This window comes from Equus quagga, chromosome 10 (genome assembly GCF_021613505.1).
Source record: "Equus quagga isolate Etosha38 chromosome 10, UCLA_HA_Equagga_1.0, whole genome shotgun sequence".
Classification (NCBI taxonomy): Eukaryota; Metazoa; Chordata; class Mammalia; order Perissodactyla; family Equidae; genus Equus; species Equus quagga.
This window is the reverse complement of record NC_060276.1, coordinates 116,837,316-116,855,289: the sequence shown is the minus strand read 5'-3', so window position 1 is coordinate 116,855,289 and position 17,974 is coordinate 116,837,316. Positions and strand designations below refer to the sequence as shown.

The 17,974-nt window shown below is 41.4% G+C and overlaps 1 protein-coding gene across 1 annotated transcript; it reads right to left on the bottom strand.

Annotated features, from left to right (window-relative positions):
- Nucleotides 1-5,857: 5,857 nt before the first annotated feature.
- LOC124245931 (antizyme inhibitor 1-like) lies at nucleotides 5,858-7,223 on the bottom strand. The gene is given in 2 exon segments (XM_046673765.1): nucleotides 5,858-6,827; nucleotides 6,829-7,223. Coding segments are annotated over 2 exon segments (1,344 nt in total). The 3' UTR covers nucleotides 5,858-5,878.
- Nucleotides 7,224-17,974: the final 10,751 nt, after the last annotated feature.

The following is a 17,974-nucleotide window of genomic DNA, read 5'->3' as shown; positions in this document are numbered from 1 at the left end:
TATTTTCTTCCAGAAATAACAGGACAATTAAACATGAATTCAAATATGAAACACATATTTCCTCATATTACAGATCTAAGAAGAAAAATTAAATGATCATCTCTATAGACACTCGAGAGCATATGTGAAAATTCAAACATTGTTCTCTATCAAAAGAATTCAATAAAATAGAAATAAAAGGATACTCCTTAACTTGATAAAATATAATAAACTTAGTCTAAATATTATTGGTGACAAAAAACATCTGCCCTTGCCACCACTACTATATAACATTTTCCTGAAGGTATTAGCCAATTCAATTACATAAGAGAAAAAAATATGGTACATGAAGTTAAAGAAGAAAGGTAGACTCATCCTTATTTGAAGCTGTGATCGTATACCTGGAAAAGGTGTGGAAATGCACTGAAAAACAACACCACTAAAGAGAATTCTGTTAATATAACAGATCACAAAATTAATAGTCAGAAATCAATAGCTTTCATATATATAAAAAAGCTTAGAAAAAAATATTGACTGTAAGGATCATACAATAGCAATGAAAGGTAAAATATCTAGGAACACACAAGAAATGTGAACACCTATTAGAATGAAACTTTAAAACTCCATTGTGAGACATAAAAAAGGCTTAGACAAATGAAAATACACATGTTCTTGGCTAGGAAGATCCTACATTGTAAAGATGTCAGCCCACCCTATGTTGCTTACAAATTTAACATCCCAGTAAAAATACCAACTTCAGCGGGGGAGAAGGGATAGAGTGGTGGAGAGGAATTAGACAAGCTGATTCTGATGGTTACGTGGAAAAATAAACAGAATAGCCAGGAAAACTTTAATCCACAAAAACAAGAGGAGTCCAAGCCCTATCAGATATTAAAACATATTACGAAGCCACAGAAATGAAAACAAAGTTGTACTGGCTTACGAAGAGACTGATTAACGGAACTAAATAGAAAGTCCAGACGTAGACTCCATACTAAGGGAATTTAATACACGATAAAGGTGGTATTTCAAATTAGTAGAGAGAAATGAGCTCTTCGACAAACAATGCTGAGACATGAGTTAGCCATGAGGTATTGCATCTATACTTCACGCTATACAGTAGGATGGATTCCAAACGGATCAAAGATTTAAGTCTAAGAAAATTAAACCATAACATAAAACAGTCAATATTAGTAACAGTGTAATTTGGACAAATCACTCAGTTATTATACAGTAGTCCTGCCTTATCTTCAGTTTTGCTATCTGCAGTTTCACTTTCCATGGTTTCAGTTACCTGAGATCAACCATGGTCCAAAAATAATGCTACGTCACAATGCCTCCATCATTCACCTCACTTCTCATCACGTAAGCACTGTATCATCTCACATCATCACAAGAAGAGCAAGTACAGTACAATAAGATATTGAGAGAGAGACAACATTCACACAACTTTTATTACAGGATGTTGTTATAATTGTTCTATTTTATTAGCAGTTACCATTGTTAATCTCTTACTGTGCCTAATTTAGAAATCAAACTTTATCAAAGGCATGTACATTTAGGAAAAAACATCATGTATATAGGGTTCAGTACTTTCCACAGTTCCAGGCATCCACTGGGGTCTTGGAATGTATCCCTCTCAGATAAGGAGGGACTACTAAGGTTATGCAATGTATATGTAACACATTTTGTGATAAAAATGGCTCCACGGTTAATTAAGTTTAAGACAAGTTGGGGTCATCAAAGTCAAGCAAGTTTATCAGGGACTTCAATATGCTAATATGCAATGGAAATTCTCAGTGGAAAGGGAAAGGAAAAAACAGAAGGAAGAATTTTCTAAAAATATTTCATCAAAGAATGCATTTGGGGGGCCAGCCCAGTGGTGGAGTGGTTAAGTTCATGCACTCCACTTTGGCAGCGGGTTCAGATCCCAGGCACAGACCTACACACTGCTCATCAAGCCATGCCACAGCAGTGTCCCACATACAAAATGGAGGAAGACTGGCATGGATGTCAGCTCAGTGACAATCTTCCTAAAGCAAAAGAGAAAGATGCAACAGATATTAGCTCAGGGCCAATCTTCCTCACCAAAAAAAAAAAAAGAAGAAGAATGCATTTGGGCAGTTATTTTTTATCTATTTTTGAAAGGTGTAACATACTTTGGGAGGAGCTAATATAAATATGAATACTTCACATTCTTCTTTTTTTTTAACTGGTAGATGAACTCTTTAATCTTAGAGAAACTAAAATATGAATTACATGAGACCTTGTTATATGAAAAGTAATGGAAGGAAAGAATGCATGGAAGTTGTCCTGAAATATTTGCAGGTCTGTGGTGTCAAAGGTAATGAAGAGGGTTGAAAACATTCACCCGCAGGCAGTCATGTAGAGAAATGTCTTGTCTCTTCCCTCTCCCTATCTCATCTTTACACCAATGCCAAGGGAGTTAACAGATGGACTGTGAGTACGGGTCCTGTCCCCACTGCCATGCCCTCCAGGCCATCGAGACCCCAAGTCCAGCCAGTACAAGGGTTGGACGAGAGGGAAGAGTTTTTAATTGAGTAAGAAACTTAAATTCAAGATGGACAGCACTAAGTCTTAATGACCAAATAAGAGTCTTTTAATAATAGAAATTAAATAAGATATCACAAAAGAGATCCTTAAGAGATTTCAGCATCAAATGGGAAAGACGGGTTCCATAGGTCCCCAGGATAGCTGTTATTAGAGGGGAAAAAAAGCAGTTTCATGTTTATTCCTCAGCAAACAGACTCCTTAGTCCCGCCCAGGACCCTCTGTAACTATTGCATGGTGAGTTCTCAATGCTTGGACGCTCTCAGTGTTCCTTCTCAGAGAAAACCCAGAGCAACGGGACTGAAGCTACAACGGGGAAAAACATCTTCCCAATGACCAGAACTGCCAAACACAGCAACTTGCTGACCCACGAAAGGTGGGAACACTGGGAGGGCAGGACGCCAGGCCAAGCCTGGATGGCCAACAGTGATCGCAGAGGAAAATTCTTCCACTGGGTGGGAGACCAGGTTGAAAACCTCTGAAGTCCTTTCCAACTCAAAGTCTATGAATTCCTCATTCTTCCTCGCTACACAAAATACTTCAAAGCATTTTGCTTGCTCTTAGTTAACCTTGCCAACAAAAGCAAAGATGATGTGAATGATCCAAAAATTCTCCACGATTTGACTTCTACACCATGCCATTTTCTGGGTGCATAACACTAGCACTGGTCTACTTTTCCTTTCAAGGACAGTCTCAGTTACACTCAGGCTTAGTTAGTGAAGGCAGACCAGGGAGGTCTGAGCTTCCTTCAGAAGAGCCATGCTGTGATAGAAATAACGTATGGAGGCAAAGCCACAAATTGAGCCAGTGGGAAGAAACAGTTTCATGTATGTGCTTTTCTTCTGTTACTCTCTTAGCTTCCTTTAAAAATACTGCATGGCTGGGGCCAGACTGTTGGTGTAGTGGTTAAGTTCACGTGCTCTGCTTCGACGGCCTGGGGTTCGCGGGTTCAGATCCCAGGCGCAGACCTAGGACCACTGGTCAAGCCACGCTGCAGCAGCATCTCACATAAAAAAACGGAGGAGGACTGGCACAGATGTTACCTCAGCGACAATCTTCCTCAAGCAAAAAGAGGAAGACTGGCAACAGATGTTAGCTCAGGGCCAATCTTCCTTACAAAAATAAATAAATAAATACTGCATGGCTGATCATTGAAAAGGTTTTCTGTTCCCTTTTTTTTTTTACCTTTACAGTTCAATTTACTATATAGAAATCATTTGGGTTTTATATTTTCAGTTAAATTCTGAATTGAGATTACAATATTGTAAAAAAAAAAAAGATCATTACCTTAATTCAGTACTTTTTTAGCATATACCAAATTGAAATACATAAGTTCAAACTTCAGATTTACTGCAAACAGTCTCCAAATACAATACAGACATTTCTTAAAGTTACCATATCACTCACATGTGGTATTTGCAACTCTGAGCTGTTATACATGGAATAGCTTTCCTATGGCAAAATTGAGATGCCATGAAGCTCAAAGTTGTGATAGTCAAGCCAAGGACTCCAAGTCATACCATCTTTTAAAAGGTCTCGCATTTCTGGACCACAAAGCACTACATGTAAAGAAGGTTGGGAACGATTCCTCCTCCTTATTACAGTTAAAAAAAGTTGCACGGTAGCTTGGAATTTTGCATAAAATCCCATATTATACCTTGGAAAAGTCCAAGGGTAATTAGATGACAACAGATTTAGGGGGTCCTAAATTTTTTTTAATAGAACCCATGAAATTCAAATGGGCATTAATCAAATCAAAAAATATTAAGCACCTACTTGTTTAAGATTGAAATTTATTAGAGATTCATGATCAATTTCTTTCCACCTTGAAATCAAGATGTAAAAACCAGCTATTAAGTGCATTCCAAACTTATGTAGCACAGGTAGAATTTTCTGTCCATTGGCACCAAAGTGAAGTCACATTTCCTCTTAGGAGACAGAAATTCCACAACTGAACATAGAATAAGTTAGGAAAAAATGACCCCTGTTATTTTATTACTTGTGATTCTGAGATCTAGGATTACCAACATACTAGCAGTGAACAACACAAATTCCTGGCAACAACTGTGAGGTTAGTGATGCTAACTCCCTTCCCTCAATCACCAGAAAATTTTAGTATTAAAAGTAATTTACTAAGCTGAACAAATGGGAAACAACAAAAAACTAGTAGCTAAAACAAAACAAACCCCTAAAGTTTGAAATCACTGCAATTGAGAAACTGAAAATAGGTGTGCTTCCCCTCAACCCCTCACAACTCTGAATTTAAATAATATTCCGTGCAAAAGAGCATCAGGTTTCTGGATACAGATGCAGCCCTCCTTTAAGTTTTAGTGTGCTACAGAGTTTTCTGCAGTTTTATTTCCCTCTTCCTAATTTTATTCCAAGTATTTAATAGAATCTTCCATTTCAGCCAAAAGATTTGTGATTCAAAAATTTACTAAGGTACTCTATGCATTCTATCTATACAGAAACATCTACTAATGATTACAATTGGTTTATGCAGGATTAACATTTTTGGTGTTAAACTTGTTAAACATCATGCTTACTGCACATCTACTCTCCATAATGAATCTGAACTTCACAATGATTTACCAAACATTTTACTTAAATTACTAATTAAATAACTGAAAAATGTACTGAGCCAAACTGAACGTAAATGAGCTATAAAGGAAAATAACCTTCAAACAGTCCATATACACATCTATTTCAAAACTACCTTTGCTAGCTAGCCCCTTTCCGAAAGTTTTAGCCTGTAAAAACAGTAAAATCTACACAAAATTTTATTGCAATCATACTACCTTAGGTCAAATATAACAAATACTATGATGCAATTTTACATTTATTAAACTACAGTTCAAAGCACAAATTTACACATTCTAAATACGCTAAACCTATCTAAGGAAGTCACACTGCTCTTTCACTGACATCTGATATATCTGGGTGAAAGACATTAACTTTACAAGACTTTTTAACACGAATTCTTAGTATAAAAACTGTGTACTTGTATGTAAACGGTTTAATGGGGAACCCAATTAATGGGCTTCTATCTCCACTAAGTCATCCATTTTGCTGCATATTTTATTTTAAACGCTTAAGGGGATAGGACAAACTGGTAAGTTTAAATCTGGATGCATTATCTAAATCTCCTAATTACCCCCAGTAAATTATAGATAAAAGCTGATTTTGTCTGGTCCCAAATAGCTATTATTAATAGTTTTGTTTCCAAGAGAATTAACAGAATAAGATTGTTTGAATTTTTTCCACATTGGAATGTAGACCAGACAAGCTTAACCTGCAACTTCAGATCTAAAGAAGGGTTAATGCCTGTTTAAGCTTCAGTGGAAAAGCTGTCTTCTTGGCTCAGCGGAATGCAAGAAGGCACAAAGAAGAAGTTCTTCATCATTGTGTCTGAAGTAACCCCAGCATCTTGCATCTCAGACCAATTACTAAATGACATCATGTAATAAATAGCTGGCCTCTGAAAATCATTAAAAGCAGATGGGTCATGGAAAGAATCTGCTCCTATGTTATCAAAGATAAGCCAATCTCCCTCATTCAGCTCAGGAAGAAGACAGTTTTCCATAATTTGATCAAGCTCATCACAGGATGGACCCCAAAGGCTGCTTGTAAACAGAGGCTCATCTTGCTTGTATTTCTTGGGAACCTCTGGAAAGGTATTTAAGTCCTCAAACAGTTTACTTGAAAAAGAACCATAAACACCACCGTTCATGAAATACATGAAGGCTGGCTCATCACTTCTGGTTTTTTCTACTCCACAGGATAATTTATCATTTTCAACAACTTTCTTCGCAATGATATTAACTGCAAGTGTAAATGCAGAAGACACATAGTAGCTTCCAGGTTCTGAAATTATCTTAATGCCAGATCCTTCAGGAAAGTAGACATCCAACACAGGGCTGATAACATGATTAACCTCTTCCAACTGAAATGCAGTTCCTGTGAAGCCTCCACCAATGTCTAACATGTTCATCGTGAGGCCAAATTCTCCAGCCATGTCAAACATACATCGAGCATCAGACAGAGCATGTACATGTGCTTGAGATTCTTTGCAAGCACTTGAAACATGAAATTTAACCCCAATAATTTGGACACCAAGTTCCTTAGCACATTCCAAGAGATGCCTACAGTTCTTCGGGGTAGTGCCAAACTTCACGTTACCCTCTTCATCTCCAATATTATCTTCTGTTGCAAAACGTAGTAAGACCTTGGCATTTGGGTGATTACGTGCAATTTTCTTCAATTCAACTTCACCGTCACGCTATGATATTCACTCCAACTTTTGCTGCGTACTTTATCTGAGAGACTTGTTCGGAAGGACTTATGTAAATGATGTTTTCTGGAGATACACCCAATTCTTGCACTAAAGCCATTTCAGTTTTACTGGAACAAGCAAATGCAGTTCCAAGAGCTGCCGAGATCTCAAGTACCGCCGGGGCAGAGTCGCCCTTTACCGTGTCGAATGGCTGTATCTGAGCCACTACATTCTACCACTGACTGCGCTTCTTCACAATCTTTCCAAGATCTCCCACACAAAATGCATTTTTCCCTGTCAGGGTATGCTCATAAACATAGTTATCAATAACATTTCCAAGGTTTCTTCCTTCACCCAACAGGCCAACAGAGTAGTTTGCATCGTCAATAAATCCCTTCATCTCAGCTGTATTCCACAAAGCCGAAAGTCATAAACCAGGAAAAACAAGAGACGGGCCACTAAGACTTATGTCTGGGTCCTTAGACTATGCAACAAAATGGACAAGTTAGGAGATGGTACCCCCCTATCATCAGCTAGGTTCCCAGGGTAGCTCAGCGTTGAAGTCAACCTGCTCTCTAGACAGCACTTCTCCTAGGCCCTCTGGGTAGTTGTATACTTGGTCAGAAAGTTTGCCGTGAGATAACGGCCCAAAGAGTCGGGTAAAGCATCTTCTCTTTTTCCGTGGAATTTTTAAAGAGGGATGTCGTTACCTTGAGCAGAAATACCCAAGGCGGCCTGGGCCATGGGCTGCGCGGACGACGTGGGGGGAAAAGCGCAGCATCGACACCAGCTGTGCAGCAGTAGCGGCGGCGGCTGAACGGGAGAAACAGAACAGCGCGGGGACAAGAGAGGCAAGGGCTGGGTAGGGAGAGGATTCGGCCTCGTCACACTGCAGAGCAGGAGAGCGAGAAAGGATGAGAGGAGGAAGAGAAAGCGAAAAAGGCAAACACCGCAACCCAGCGAAGAGCCAGAGAGTGTCTCTTTTTTTTTTTTTTTTACCGTGGCACAAGTAAGGGTTTGCTAGTTGTGCCTTTGCTTTTATACAGCTAATTTAGAATTGCAAAAGAGCCTGCTCTCATCCTCCAGCAATGTCGGCCAAGACAAAAGACATACAGGTGACTGTCCCTGCAGACTACCAGATTCCTCTGTTTCAGTTCCAGACTCTCCTTACCCTGTCGTTGTTGTTTTCCTTATAGAGACTGGGTTCCTGCAGAAATGTTATATCCACAGCTTTTGTTTGCTCAAAGCCCTCCAGCATCACCCTGCGGTTTCCAGACATAATGCTACTGACTATTTTTCATTGTGTACGTTCACCTTTGTCTGCATTTACCCAGTCTGGCCTGCCTTCAGCACACGTTTGAAACTACTTCTCGCCCTGCCATTCAGTTCCTCTCTTCTTGACATGATAATTCACCTTTATCTCTCTCTGTATCTCTCTCTTCTCTGCCTTCCTTTTCACCAGAAGCTTATATCCCAAGCTATGTTTACATCAGAGTTCCTCAAACCTGTCACTATTGGCATTTGGAGCCAGATCATTCTTTGTTTGCAGGGCCTGTCCTGTGTATTCAAGGGCCTCCACCTACAAGATGCCAGTAACCACTGCCACCCCCCAGTTGAATCTCTTGATATTGTCAAATATCCCTCGGAGAAAGGGGGCAGAATCACACACGCCCCCCGATTGAAACCACTTGCCACAAGAACAATATGAAAAGGGCTCTTGGGATCCCCGCAGTGTAATTTTTAGGGAAAGCACTCACCCACACTGATGGACAGAGCCCTTGCTTAGACCCCAGTATGGGGCTCCCCAAGGCTGTGACTGAGAGTGTGACCAATGCTTGGAGACTGCTGGCTCTTCCTGAAGACACAGTCAGCCAGGCATCCCTCTGAGCAGAAAGGATGTGACATTTGGAGGTGATGATAGAGGAGAAGCAACCAGGGGTAAAAGGAGGAGATGGAGTTTGCACAGCAGGCAGGCCGGGGGAGGAGACTGAGAACGATTAGGCTAAGGCAGCACTGACCAGTCAGGTGCAAGATATCCAGGTCTGAAACAGAGCCACCGTTCTGGGAGCTACTGAGTCAGGAAGACATGGTTAGATGGTCCAGGTTCAAGTAGGCTGGACCACAGTCGCCATGGCCAAGAACCACAGAACACGGAGCTAACCCACAGAAAACACTGCTTACACCCAGCTTCCAAGGCAAGGTTTGCTTCCCATGGAGCCTTTTTCATGTTGTTGTGGAATGTGGCCCAAGCCCAAAGATGAGTCAAAGATGACTGCAAGTGAAAGATGCTTTGTGGGTGCTGGGCAGAGGAGAGGGGCCTCACCTCACCTCCACCTCCTTGCTTATCCCCTGCATGGCTGCCTCCACACCGGTCCTCACTCCCTTCCTCTGGGAAGCCTCTTATCTGTTCATGTGTCTAGAATTCCAGCACCTCACACCACTCATGCACTACTCGAGTAAATTACCCTTCAGTCAAGATACCCTAGGAAACAAAAAAGCAGAGGATAGAGAACATTATGGAGCCAGGGAGTCAAGGGTATTCTCCCACTTGGGGTACTTATTTCCACATCCCAAAACCTAGGGTTAACTTTTTTACCTAGGATAACTTTTCTTTTACATCTAAGGCCAATAGAACCAATTTGTTTCCTTTCTACCTCCCTCTCCAAGATAAAAATGTAAAGTGCTTCCCAGTAAACAAGAATGAGCTACTTACTGATCCACGAGTCAACATGGATGGACGTCATAGACACTATGTTGAGAAGAAGCAGCCAGGCATAGAGGAGCTCACACTATCTGCTTCCACTGCATGACATTTTAAGGACATATGACACTAACGGACGGTGATCAGAAGACAGAGATTGGTGCAGACACAGAGACTGGGCAGGGGTAGGAAGGGGACAGTGGGTGCTGACCATGAGCTGGTCTTGGTCTAGGTTGGTTACAGAGGTGCAGACAGATGTAAGAGACATCATGCTGTACACTTAAAGGTTAGTGCACTGCATGCCCTTTAGTAAATTATCGCCTAGTTTAAAAAATTCACATTGCTTTCAGGTAACGTAAGATACTGACAACAAAAATAACACAGGAAGCATACTGCTTCCACGAAATCTCTTCTTTTCTGACCTCAGAAAAAGGCACAATATATTTGTCCTACATGTATCAGAAAGCATTACTAATCTTCTCAAGAGAGCACCCAGTTACATTCCCCACTCTATGACGGTGACATTTCAAACTGGATGATAAGACTTTTGTAGCCTTGTTGGTAGATGAGAGGCTTGCAAAAGGAAACAGAGCAAATCACCATGAGCAGCATCAGTGCAAAGCTTCTGCGGATGGCTGCCACCTGGAAACACAGCCTGTGTAATAAACATCCTAGGGGGTGTCGTAGAGCCTTGCCCCTGATGACAAACGGATACTTGCCTCAAAAGTCCACCAACGGATCGCCTCCAATGTGGATGCAGCGCTCCAGAGGGAGGCTTCAGTAGTACCTTGAACAAAGCCGCCCCGTAACGCGATTCACAAAGACAGCAGCATTTTACTCTCCGTGTCAGACACAGCCAAGGGAACAAATTGGCATATGTGAGTCTATCTTCTCAAAATCCCTGAGTTGGAACAGGATAGAAGGCACCTGCAGCTCATTAGCACTACAGAAGAGTGGTTTGTTCTTAAGTGGACATAGATTTGAGAAAACTGAGGGCAAGCTTAGACTGATCTCAAATCTGAAATTATGTGGAGAGAGAAATCTGCCAATCGTTGATGCCAATCGTTCCTAGGCAAGGGTCTAGGTGTCCCCAAGTGTCCTCAATCAAAGGCCACACCTAGTTTCCACAGCATAACTGAATTAAGTGTTGCCCAAATGTGAGGCCTTGGGTGCTCCACAGATGCCCAGCATCTTTTTAGATAGAAGCCTCCTCTCTACACTGCAAAATAACTTGGGCTCTGATCCGTCACAGTGGTGATTCTCAAACTTCAGCAAGCACCAGCTTCACCTCGTGGGCTTTTTCAAACTCAGATCCCCGGGCTCTAGCTCCAGAGCTTCTGATTCAGTAGCTCTGGGAGAAGGCTTAAGAATTTGCATCTCTAGCAAGCTCCCAGGTGATGCCGATGCTGCTCGTCCCAGAAGCGCACTTAGAGTAGCTCGCATTAGGGCCGGTCCGCCAGAACCCAACGTGTCTCTCTGAGGACTGACTCAGAGCAGCTAAGACACCAGCCACCTTCATTCAAAGGACCTGAACCTGGCTAAGCTGATGGTTACTACCACCAAATGGGCTCATTTTTGGTGTTTTCTGGTGTCTGTGTAACTCCTAGCACTTGTCATGTTGCCACAGGAAGACGTAAGTAACTTGCATCTCGACAATTAGATGGCAAAACTACACTAGAGTCTGAAGCCTGTGTATAAAAAAGAGGGCCTAGACAACGAGAGTCATCTTTATGGCCATCCTTTTGGTACTCATGTTCTTGGATCTTTTTTTAATTTCGTTTTTTTTTTTTTCAGCTGAAGACCTGGATCTACGAATACCAATATCTTCACTGTTTTGTTGTAGATATTTTCAGGGGTAATAATGTAAACCTCTTTTCAGCCTCCAAGTTGGAAACGAAACATGGATTCCCTGGAATAGCCCGTTGTCAGAAGTAGCAAGCACACTCCTCTGGCGAGGGTCTGCAGGCCACACAGTCTCCTCCCTGAGCTGGCTGGCAGATACAGATGCGCAAGCCAGGAAAGCAATAAAAGTATGAAATAGAGATATTAAGGATGCAAGGAAGTTGTTTACCGCAAATATTGTCTCCAAGTTGTCTGCACGACACAAGCCTGGCGCTACATTCTAAAGGCACCAGTACTAACAGGAGAAATTTTAAATGTCAAGAAAATTCAAAAGAAGACAAGGAAATGATTTTCAGCAAAGTCTCACAGCATCCCTTCGAAAAGCCTGAGGTGAAAATGAGAATTTCCTGGAAATTCGGCTGGCAATACATTCCTACACCAACATTTTAACCCACTGCTCTCCCAATGCTTCTTACTTTATTCACTCCTGACTGAATTTCCCAGGTCCCTCTCCACTTATTTCCAGCTGTCACAAACACGGACTTTGGAGTCATAAAGTTCCAGGTTTGATTCTCATCTATACGACTGATTTAGCTGTGTGACCTTGAGCAAATTACCATCCTCTCTGAGCTTCTGTTTCCCTGTCTCTTAAATGGAGATAATAAAACCTATGTCCTAGGGGTCAAGAAAGATTAAACAAAGTATTCAAATGCATAGCATGCAACAAGGCTCAAAAACAATTTGTTAAATTTTATTTTATTGTGGTAGGACACAACACAAGATCTACTCTCTTAACAAATTGTTAAGTGTACAACAAGTACTGCTAACTATAGGTACCATGTTGTACAGCAGATCTCCAGAACTTAGTCATCTTGCTTAACTGAAACTTTATGCCCATTGATTAGATCCAGCAATCCCACTTCTGGGATTTTATCCAAAAGAACTGAAATCAGGATCTCAAGAAGATATTAGACTCCCATGTGCATTGCAGTACTATTCACAATGGCCAAGATGTGAAAACAACCTAAGTGTCCATCAACAGATGAAGGATAAAGAAAAGGTGGTATATAAATACAATGGAATATTATTCAGCCTTCAAAAAGAAGGAAATTCTGCTATATGCAATAACATGGATGAATCTGAGGACATTATGCTAAGTGAAGTAAGCCAGTCACAGAAGGACACATACTGTGTGATTGAAATATATTAACTAACACTTGGTCCCTTCCTGCCTTGGCACACTCCCACTGCTAAGATGGGCTGCCTGATGTCATCTAAACTCCAAAGTACAGAGTGAAGCAAACAAGCCTCGCTGAAAAAATCATTCCTTCACTAAGCCTGCTTGAGATTTATTACCCTCAACTGTTCCTTTGTGCATTTTTTTCTCTCCTTTTCTCCTAACTCCCATTTCTTCTTGACTTTTCTCCTTGCTTCAAAAATTCCCAGGCGCGAACTCCCATTTCTCTCACTGATCCTGGCTTATTCTTCCACCACCAACTACTATGCAAGCTACAAGCCCATCAGAACCACCAGGCCACAAAATCAGCCTCCTCCAGCCTTCCTGTCCCTGACGGCATGAGCAGTGTGCCTTGTCTGCAATGAGCCTATTGGGAGTTTGAGTGGAATGACTCTGGGTCTAAGAAAGGATGTTCACATTGATAGGTGTTCTAACCCATCAGCTTTTGACAAATGATAGAAACAAGAGCCGGATGGAAGGGCAACGGATACTGTCACCCACCCACCATGCCTACCCTGAGCTAGGAAGTCATGCCTTGGGTACTTGGTAAGTAGGAGAAGCAATTTAGAGAAGCATTGCTCCCACCCAGCTCTGCCTCATCACCATCTCCTAACCTGGCCATCGGCGCTGACTGTTCCCAACATAATACTCCTACCGGTTACCTTGAGAAGGAGAACTCCAAGCTTTTCTAACTCTGTTATAAACTTTTAAAGCTCTAAGTCTACACTGTCTAATTCTGGATCAATAAATGTTGAATGAGGACATAAATCTCTGGGGAAATTCATGCAGCTGTAATAACAACACTGCAATGATTAAAGATTCATAAATAAGAAAAAAATCAATTTGCTAGTCTCAAAAAGAGTTCTTGAGATACACTAAGGCTTTCATTTGAATCAGCCTAGTCGAATGTTAAATTATACTGGAAGACCAGAAATGTACATACACTCGTCATAATATCAATACATCTCTTTATCTCACTTACTAAGAGGGCATGTAATCAAAGTTTGGAGACTACTGTTTTTAATTGCCACCAGGTTACCTACTCCTTCTCAATTCTACATCCTAGGATTTTAATAAATTGTTAGTGAACAAAGTATTCTAAAATCAAGAACAAAGTTGAACATTCTGGACTTGTCTATTTTTTTTCTTGAGGAAGATTAGCCCTGAGCTAACATCCATGCCCATCTTCCTCTACTTTATATGTGGGACACCCGCCACAGCATGGCTTGATAAGCAGTGCATAGGTCCGCACCCAGGATCCAAACCAGCAAACCCCGGGCCGTCAAAGTGGAACGTGCGAACTTAACCACTGTGCAACTGGGCTGGCCCCAAGGACTTGTCTATTTTTTGAGTCCCTCATTTCCGTGCACTGCCATCACTTATCTGCCTGCTATGGCCCCAGTGCGGGAGTCGGACGCAATCAATTTGCAGCTGGGACAGAGTTGCTGACTCACTGTTACATTTTTCAAACCATGCGTCACCCAATATTTCCATTATTTTCCCATAAGGTAACCATCCAGGTTCCTCAGTATAAGGAAACAAGCAGGAATACAGTGGTAATCAATTTTCCATAAACACTCCCAAGGACAAGTGTCCCAGCAATGTAAATTTCTTACATGCTAAACTTGAGAAAATCACATTGTTCAATTGAGCTTAAAGAACAATGAAACTCAACACTTACCATTTGAAAGCACAGGAATTAAATATTTGGTGGTGACTCCTAAATTACCAACATTCATTGAAAAGCATAAAAATAGTTTCAACAAAAGCCTCAGAGAAACAAATGCTCTGCGCGGCCAGCTGTGGTAAGCATGCCCAGTGCTTCTAAAGGTACAATCCTATTTAGTTCTCACGACGATGGTAGATGGCAGAGCTGGAACTCAAATCCAAATCTTCTGATTTTAAGACTAGCAAATCTTTCTGACAATCAAAACCATCTGTATCACAACAGAAGTCACAAACTGAGTTTGCACCCATCGACTTTCCTTTGCATGGTCAGTACCACAGACAACGCAGAAGAGGGCACTGCGATAGGCAAGCAGTGGGCAGTCCATCAATGCTTGTCCTTTGCTGGTCTCAAGAGCCCAACTGAGTTTAAGACCCCTAAAGGAGACCAGCAGAGTTCCACAGTGGAGAAGGGGCATGGTCCATCCAAGAGAAGGATAGGTAGGGTTATTGAGATCCACCGGATGGACGTGAAGGAACCCGCAAAGGACTGACCTATAGAACATACTCACAAATATTAATTTCTTTTAAAAGACTGCAATAGAGAGCAGCACTTGGCCTTTCCTGCTTTTATGTCTATCTTCTGTAGAAGTGCTCTTCTCAAACTCCGTATGTTCATAATTTAACTTACCTTCTGCATGGAGACTTTCTTGGTAAATGGCACTACTATCTACACAGTTGGGTATCTTCCTAGATGCCAATTTGTTCTCCCTCTGATGGAAAAAATTCCAACCCATCCTTCAAGGTCTAGTTGAAATAACACCCATTTCATGAATCCTTCCCTAATTCTCCAACTAGTGGGGAACTCCCCATTTTCTAGAATTCCACAGTGCTGTGCAAACTCAATACATGGCATCTTGTGCTATAAATATTTCTATGCACATCATTTCTCCTTCTAAAGTGCAATCTCCTTTAAGTAAGTTTAAGCAGGAGAGCACAGTGATGTAGGAAGAGCAAAGGCTTTGGAAGCAGGCAAGCCTGGGTTCAAATTTTGACTCCCCACACCTGTTGGCTCTGACTTGCGCTACGCAGGTAAATTCTCTGAGCTTCCGTTCCTTTGTTTGTAGTGTGGTGAGAGTCTTTCAGCAAATGAACGTAAGGCACTTAGGACAGTGCTCCATCTCCCCGTACGCATACACCTTGTACCCAATAAACAGTAAAGCAATAAGAAATCAATAGATAAGCATGTGTTTTCTCCCCCAGCCACAGGGGAACTCAACCACTTGATTCCAAGGCCACTGAAGAGCGCAGTGGTTAGCAGATGGGAAGAGAATGGCAGAGTCCCTGGAGATTGAAGGCGAGAGTTCGACAGCGCACTGAGGAAGATGAGCAGTGTGGCCAGAGAGCAGTGAAATCCAACTCTATCCAGCTCTGGAGTCCAAGAAAGAAAACCAAGCAGTTAATACCTGGTCAAAAGTGGTAAATAGGAACAAAGTACTGACACATGCTACAACACAAATGAAGCTTTAAAATATTGTGATCAGTGAGGAGCCAGTCACACAAGTCCACGCAGTGTATGATCCCACTTATAGGAAAAGTCCAGAACAAGTGAGTCCACAGGGATAGGAAATAGAGCAGTGGTTACCTAAGGCTGAGGCAGGGGGGCTGGGGATTAACTGTAAACTGGCAAGAGGGGTTATTTTAGGGTATAGGAATGTTCTAAATGGAATTGTAGTGATGGCTGCACAACTCAGAAAATGTACTAAAAATCATCCAATTGTACATTTAAAATAGGTAAATGCAATGGTATGCAAATTATACCTGAAAAAACTTGTTAAAAATACAAACACAGGAAAAAAAAGTGGTATGAACCATCTCACCACTCCTAAGACATATTCAGATTTGCGTCATATGTAGACCTGCTCACTTCGCCCCAGAATGTTTTTAGCAATCAAAGAGAATGATAATATGATAAGATGAAATTCTGCATTTGCAACAACAAAACGCTCGCTTTACATTAGGTTTAACAATCATCACACCAACTTGCACCACCAATATTCCAACGCAAGTGTTGCTGGCAAGGTCCCTTTTGATCGTGTGGACCTCTTCCTCTTTAAAATTCTGCTTTCTGCTCATGTCATGAAATCACTGCTTCAGAGTCCTCTTCCTTCCTCTCTAGCATTCCTCCTCTGTCTCCCATAAGCACTCCTCTGCTTTCACTCATCCCTTCAGTGTTGATGATTTTGAGCATTGCATCTTTAATTTCTTTTCTTCTCACTCTGAGTACTTTCCACAAGAGATCTCATCCATTTTATATGTTCATAGCTCTCAAATATATATCCCATCCCAGATCTCTTATGGAGCTTTAGGGCCATAAATACAACTGCACCATGGACATATTCATGTCAAACTCAATATGCCCCAAAGTGAACATGAAAGACAGGTGTTAAAGTGGCATCACCCTCCACATTGGGTCTGGTGCTAAACTCCTGTTTATCCCTCACTCCCCATCAAATTACTCAGCAAATCTCTCTAATCCATCCATTTTCTCCAACCACGCTGTGTCTGGTACCAACCACATCTTGCCTTCCATCTGGTGTCTCAGATTTTAGTCTAGATATCCTAGAATCCAAGTTAGATGAGTGGTCTACCCAAAACATTGATCTAATCATGCAGCTTCTCAGCTCCAAATATTTAATGACCTAACACTACTTGCAAGTTCCTTTATTAACTTTCCCTTTGCTTTTCCCCAGCGTCCCTCCTGCTACCTACTCACGAGCACCCTTCTCCAGCCTTTCTGAGCTGCTTGCCATTTCCCTAAGGCACCACGCTCCTTGCTGCATTTACATGAATTATTTCACGTGCCCTGACAACCTTACGTCTTCCCTTCTCCCACTGAGCTAACTCCTCCTAGTTCATCAAGACCCACTCAGCATCAGCATTACCTTCCCCTGTGATGTTCTTTGACACCCCCAGGCTGGATTAGCTTTCTCATGCCTCTGCATCCTTCAGCACCTTGGGCATTCCTCCTCCCTCTGTTTTTATTGCCTATTCATTTCTCTGACTCATTCGCCAGATTGTGGACACCTTCGGGGCAAGGACTGAGTCTTTCTTCTCTGTATCTTCAATGCTTAAAGCAATGCCTTCTCACAATAGACACTCGACAAATCTTTACTGAAGAAATGAATGAGAGTTTTGCCTAGATGCATCAAAACCAAATAAAGTGCTATTTTTTTATTTCTCTCTCTCCCAGGTGTTGCCTTTCACATAATTACAGATTGTTGTATCATTCTGAGTTACAACTCCACCAAAACACATTGACTCTATCTTTTTGATCTTCCATCACACGTCAGTCCTTAAATTTATTTCATCATTACTCTTTCCAATGAACTCTCTCCAAGTTGTGTCTTTCAGCTACTAAAGGATCTAAGATATTTATCATGATATTTCCTTTTAATCTCACTGATTTCTTTCTACAAGATATGGTAGCCTTGAAGCAAATCACAAAATCATCCCAGAATATAACATTTCAGAGTTATTTTTCACTGATAAAAGTGAATCTAGTAACCCGGATTGACTGTATTTTTCAAAATTTAGGAGCATGGACAGCTTTATTTACCCCTTTGTGATTATCTTGACAGGAATTTTTGTTACTAATTAGGTATCATTTACCTAGAATAAAATTCCATCACAGGTGGCACTTCCA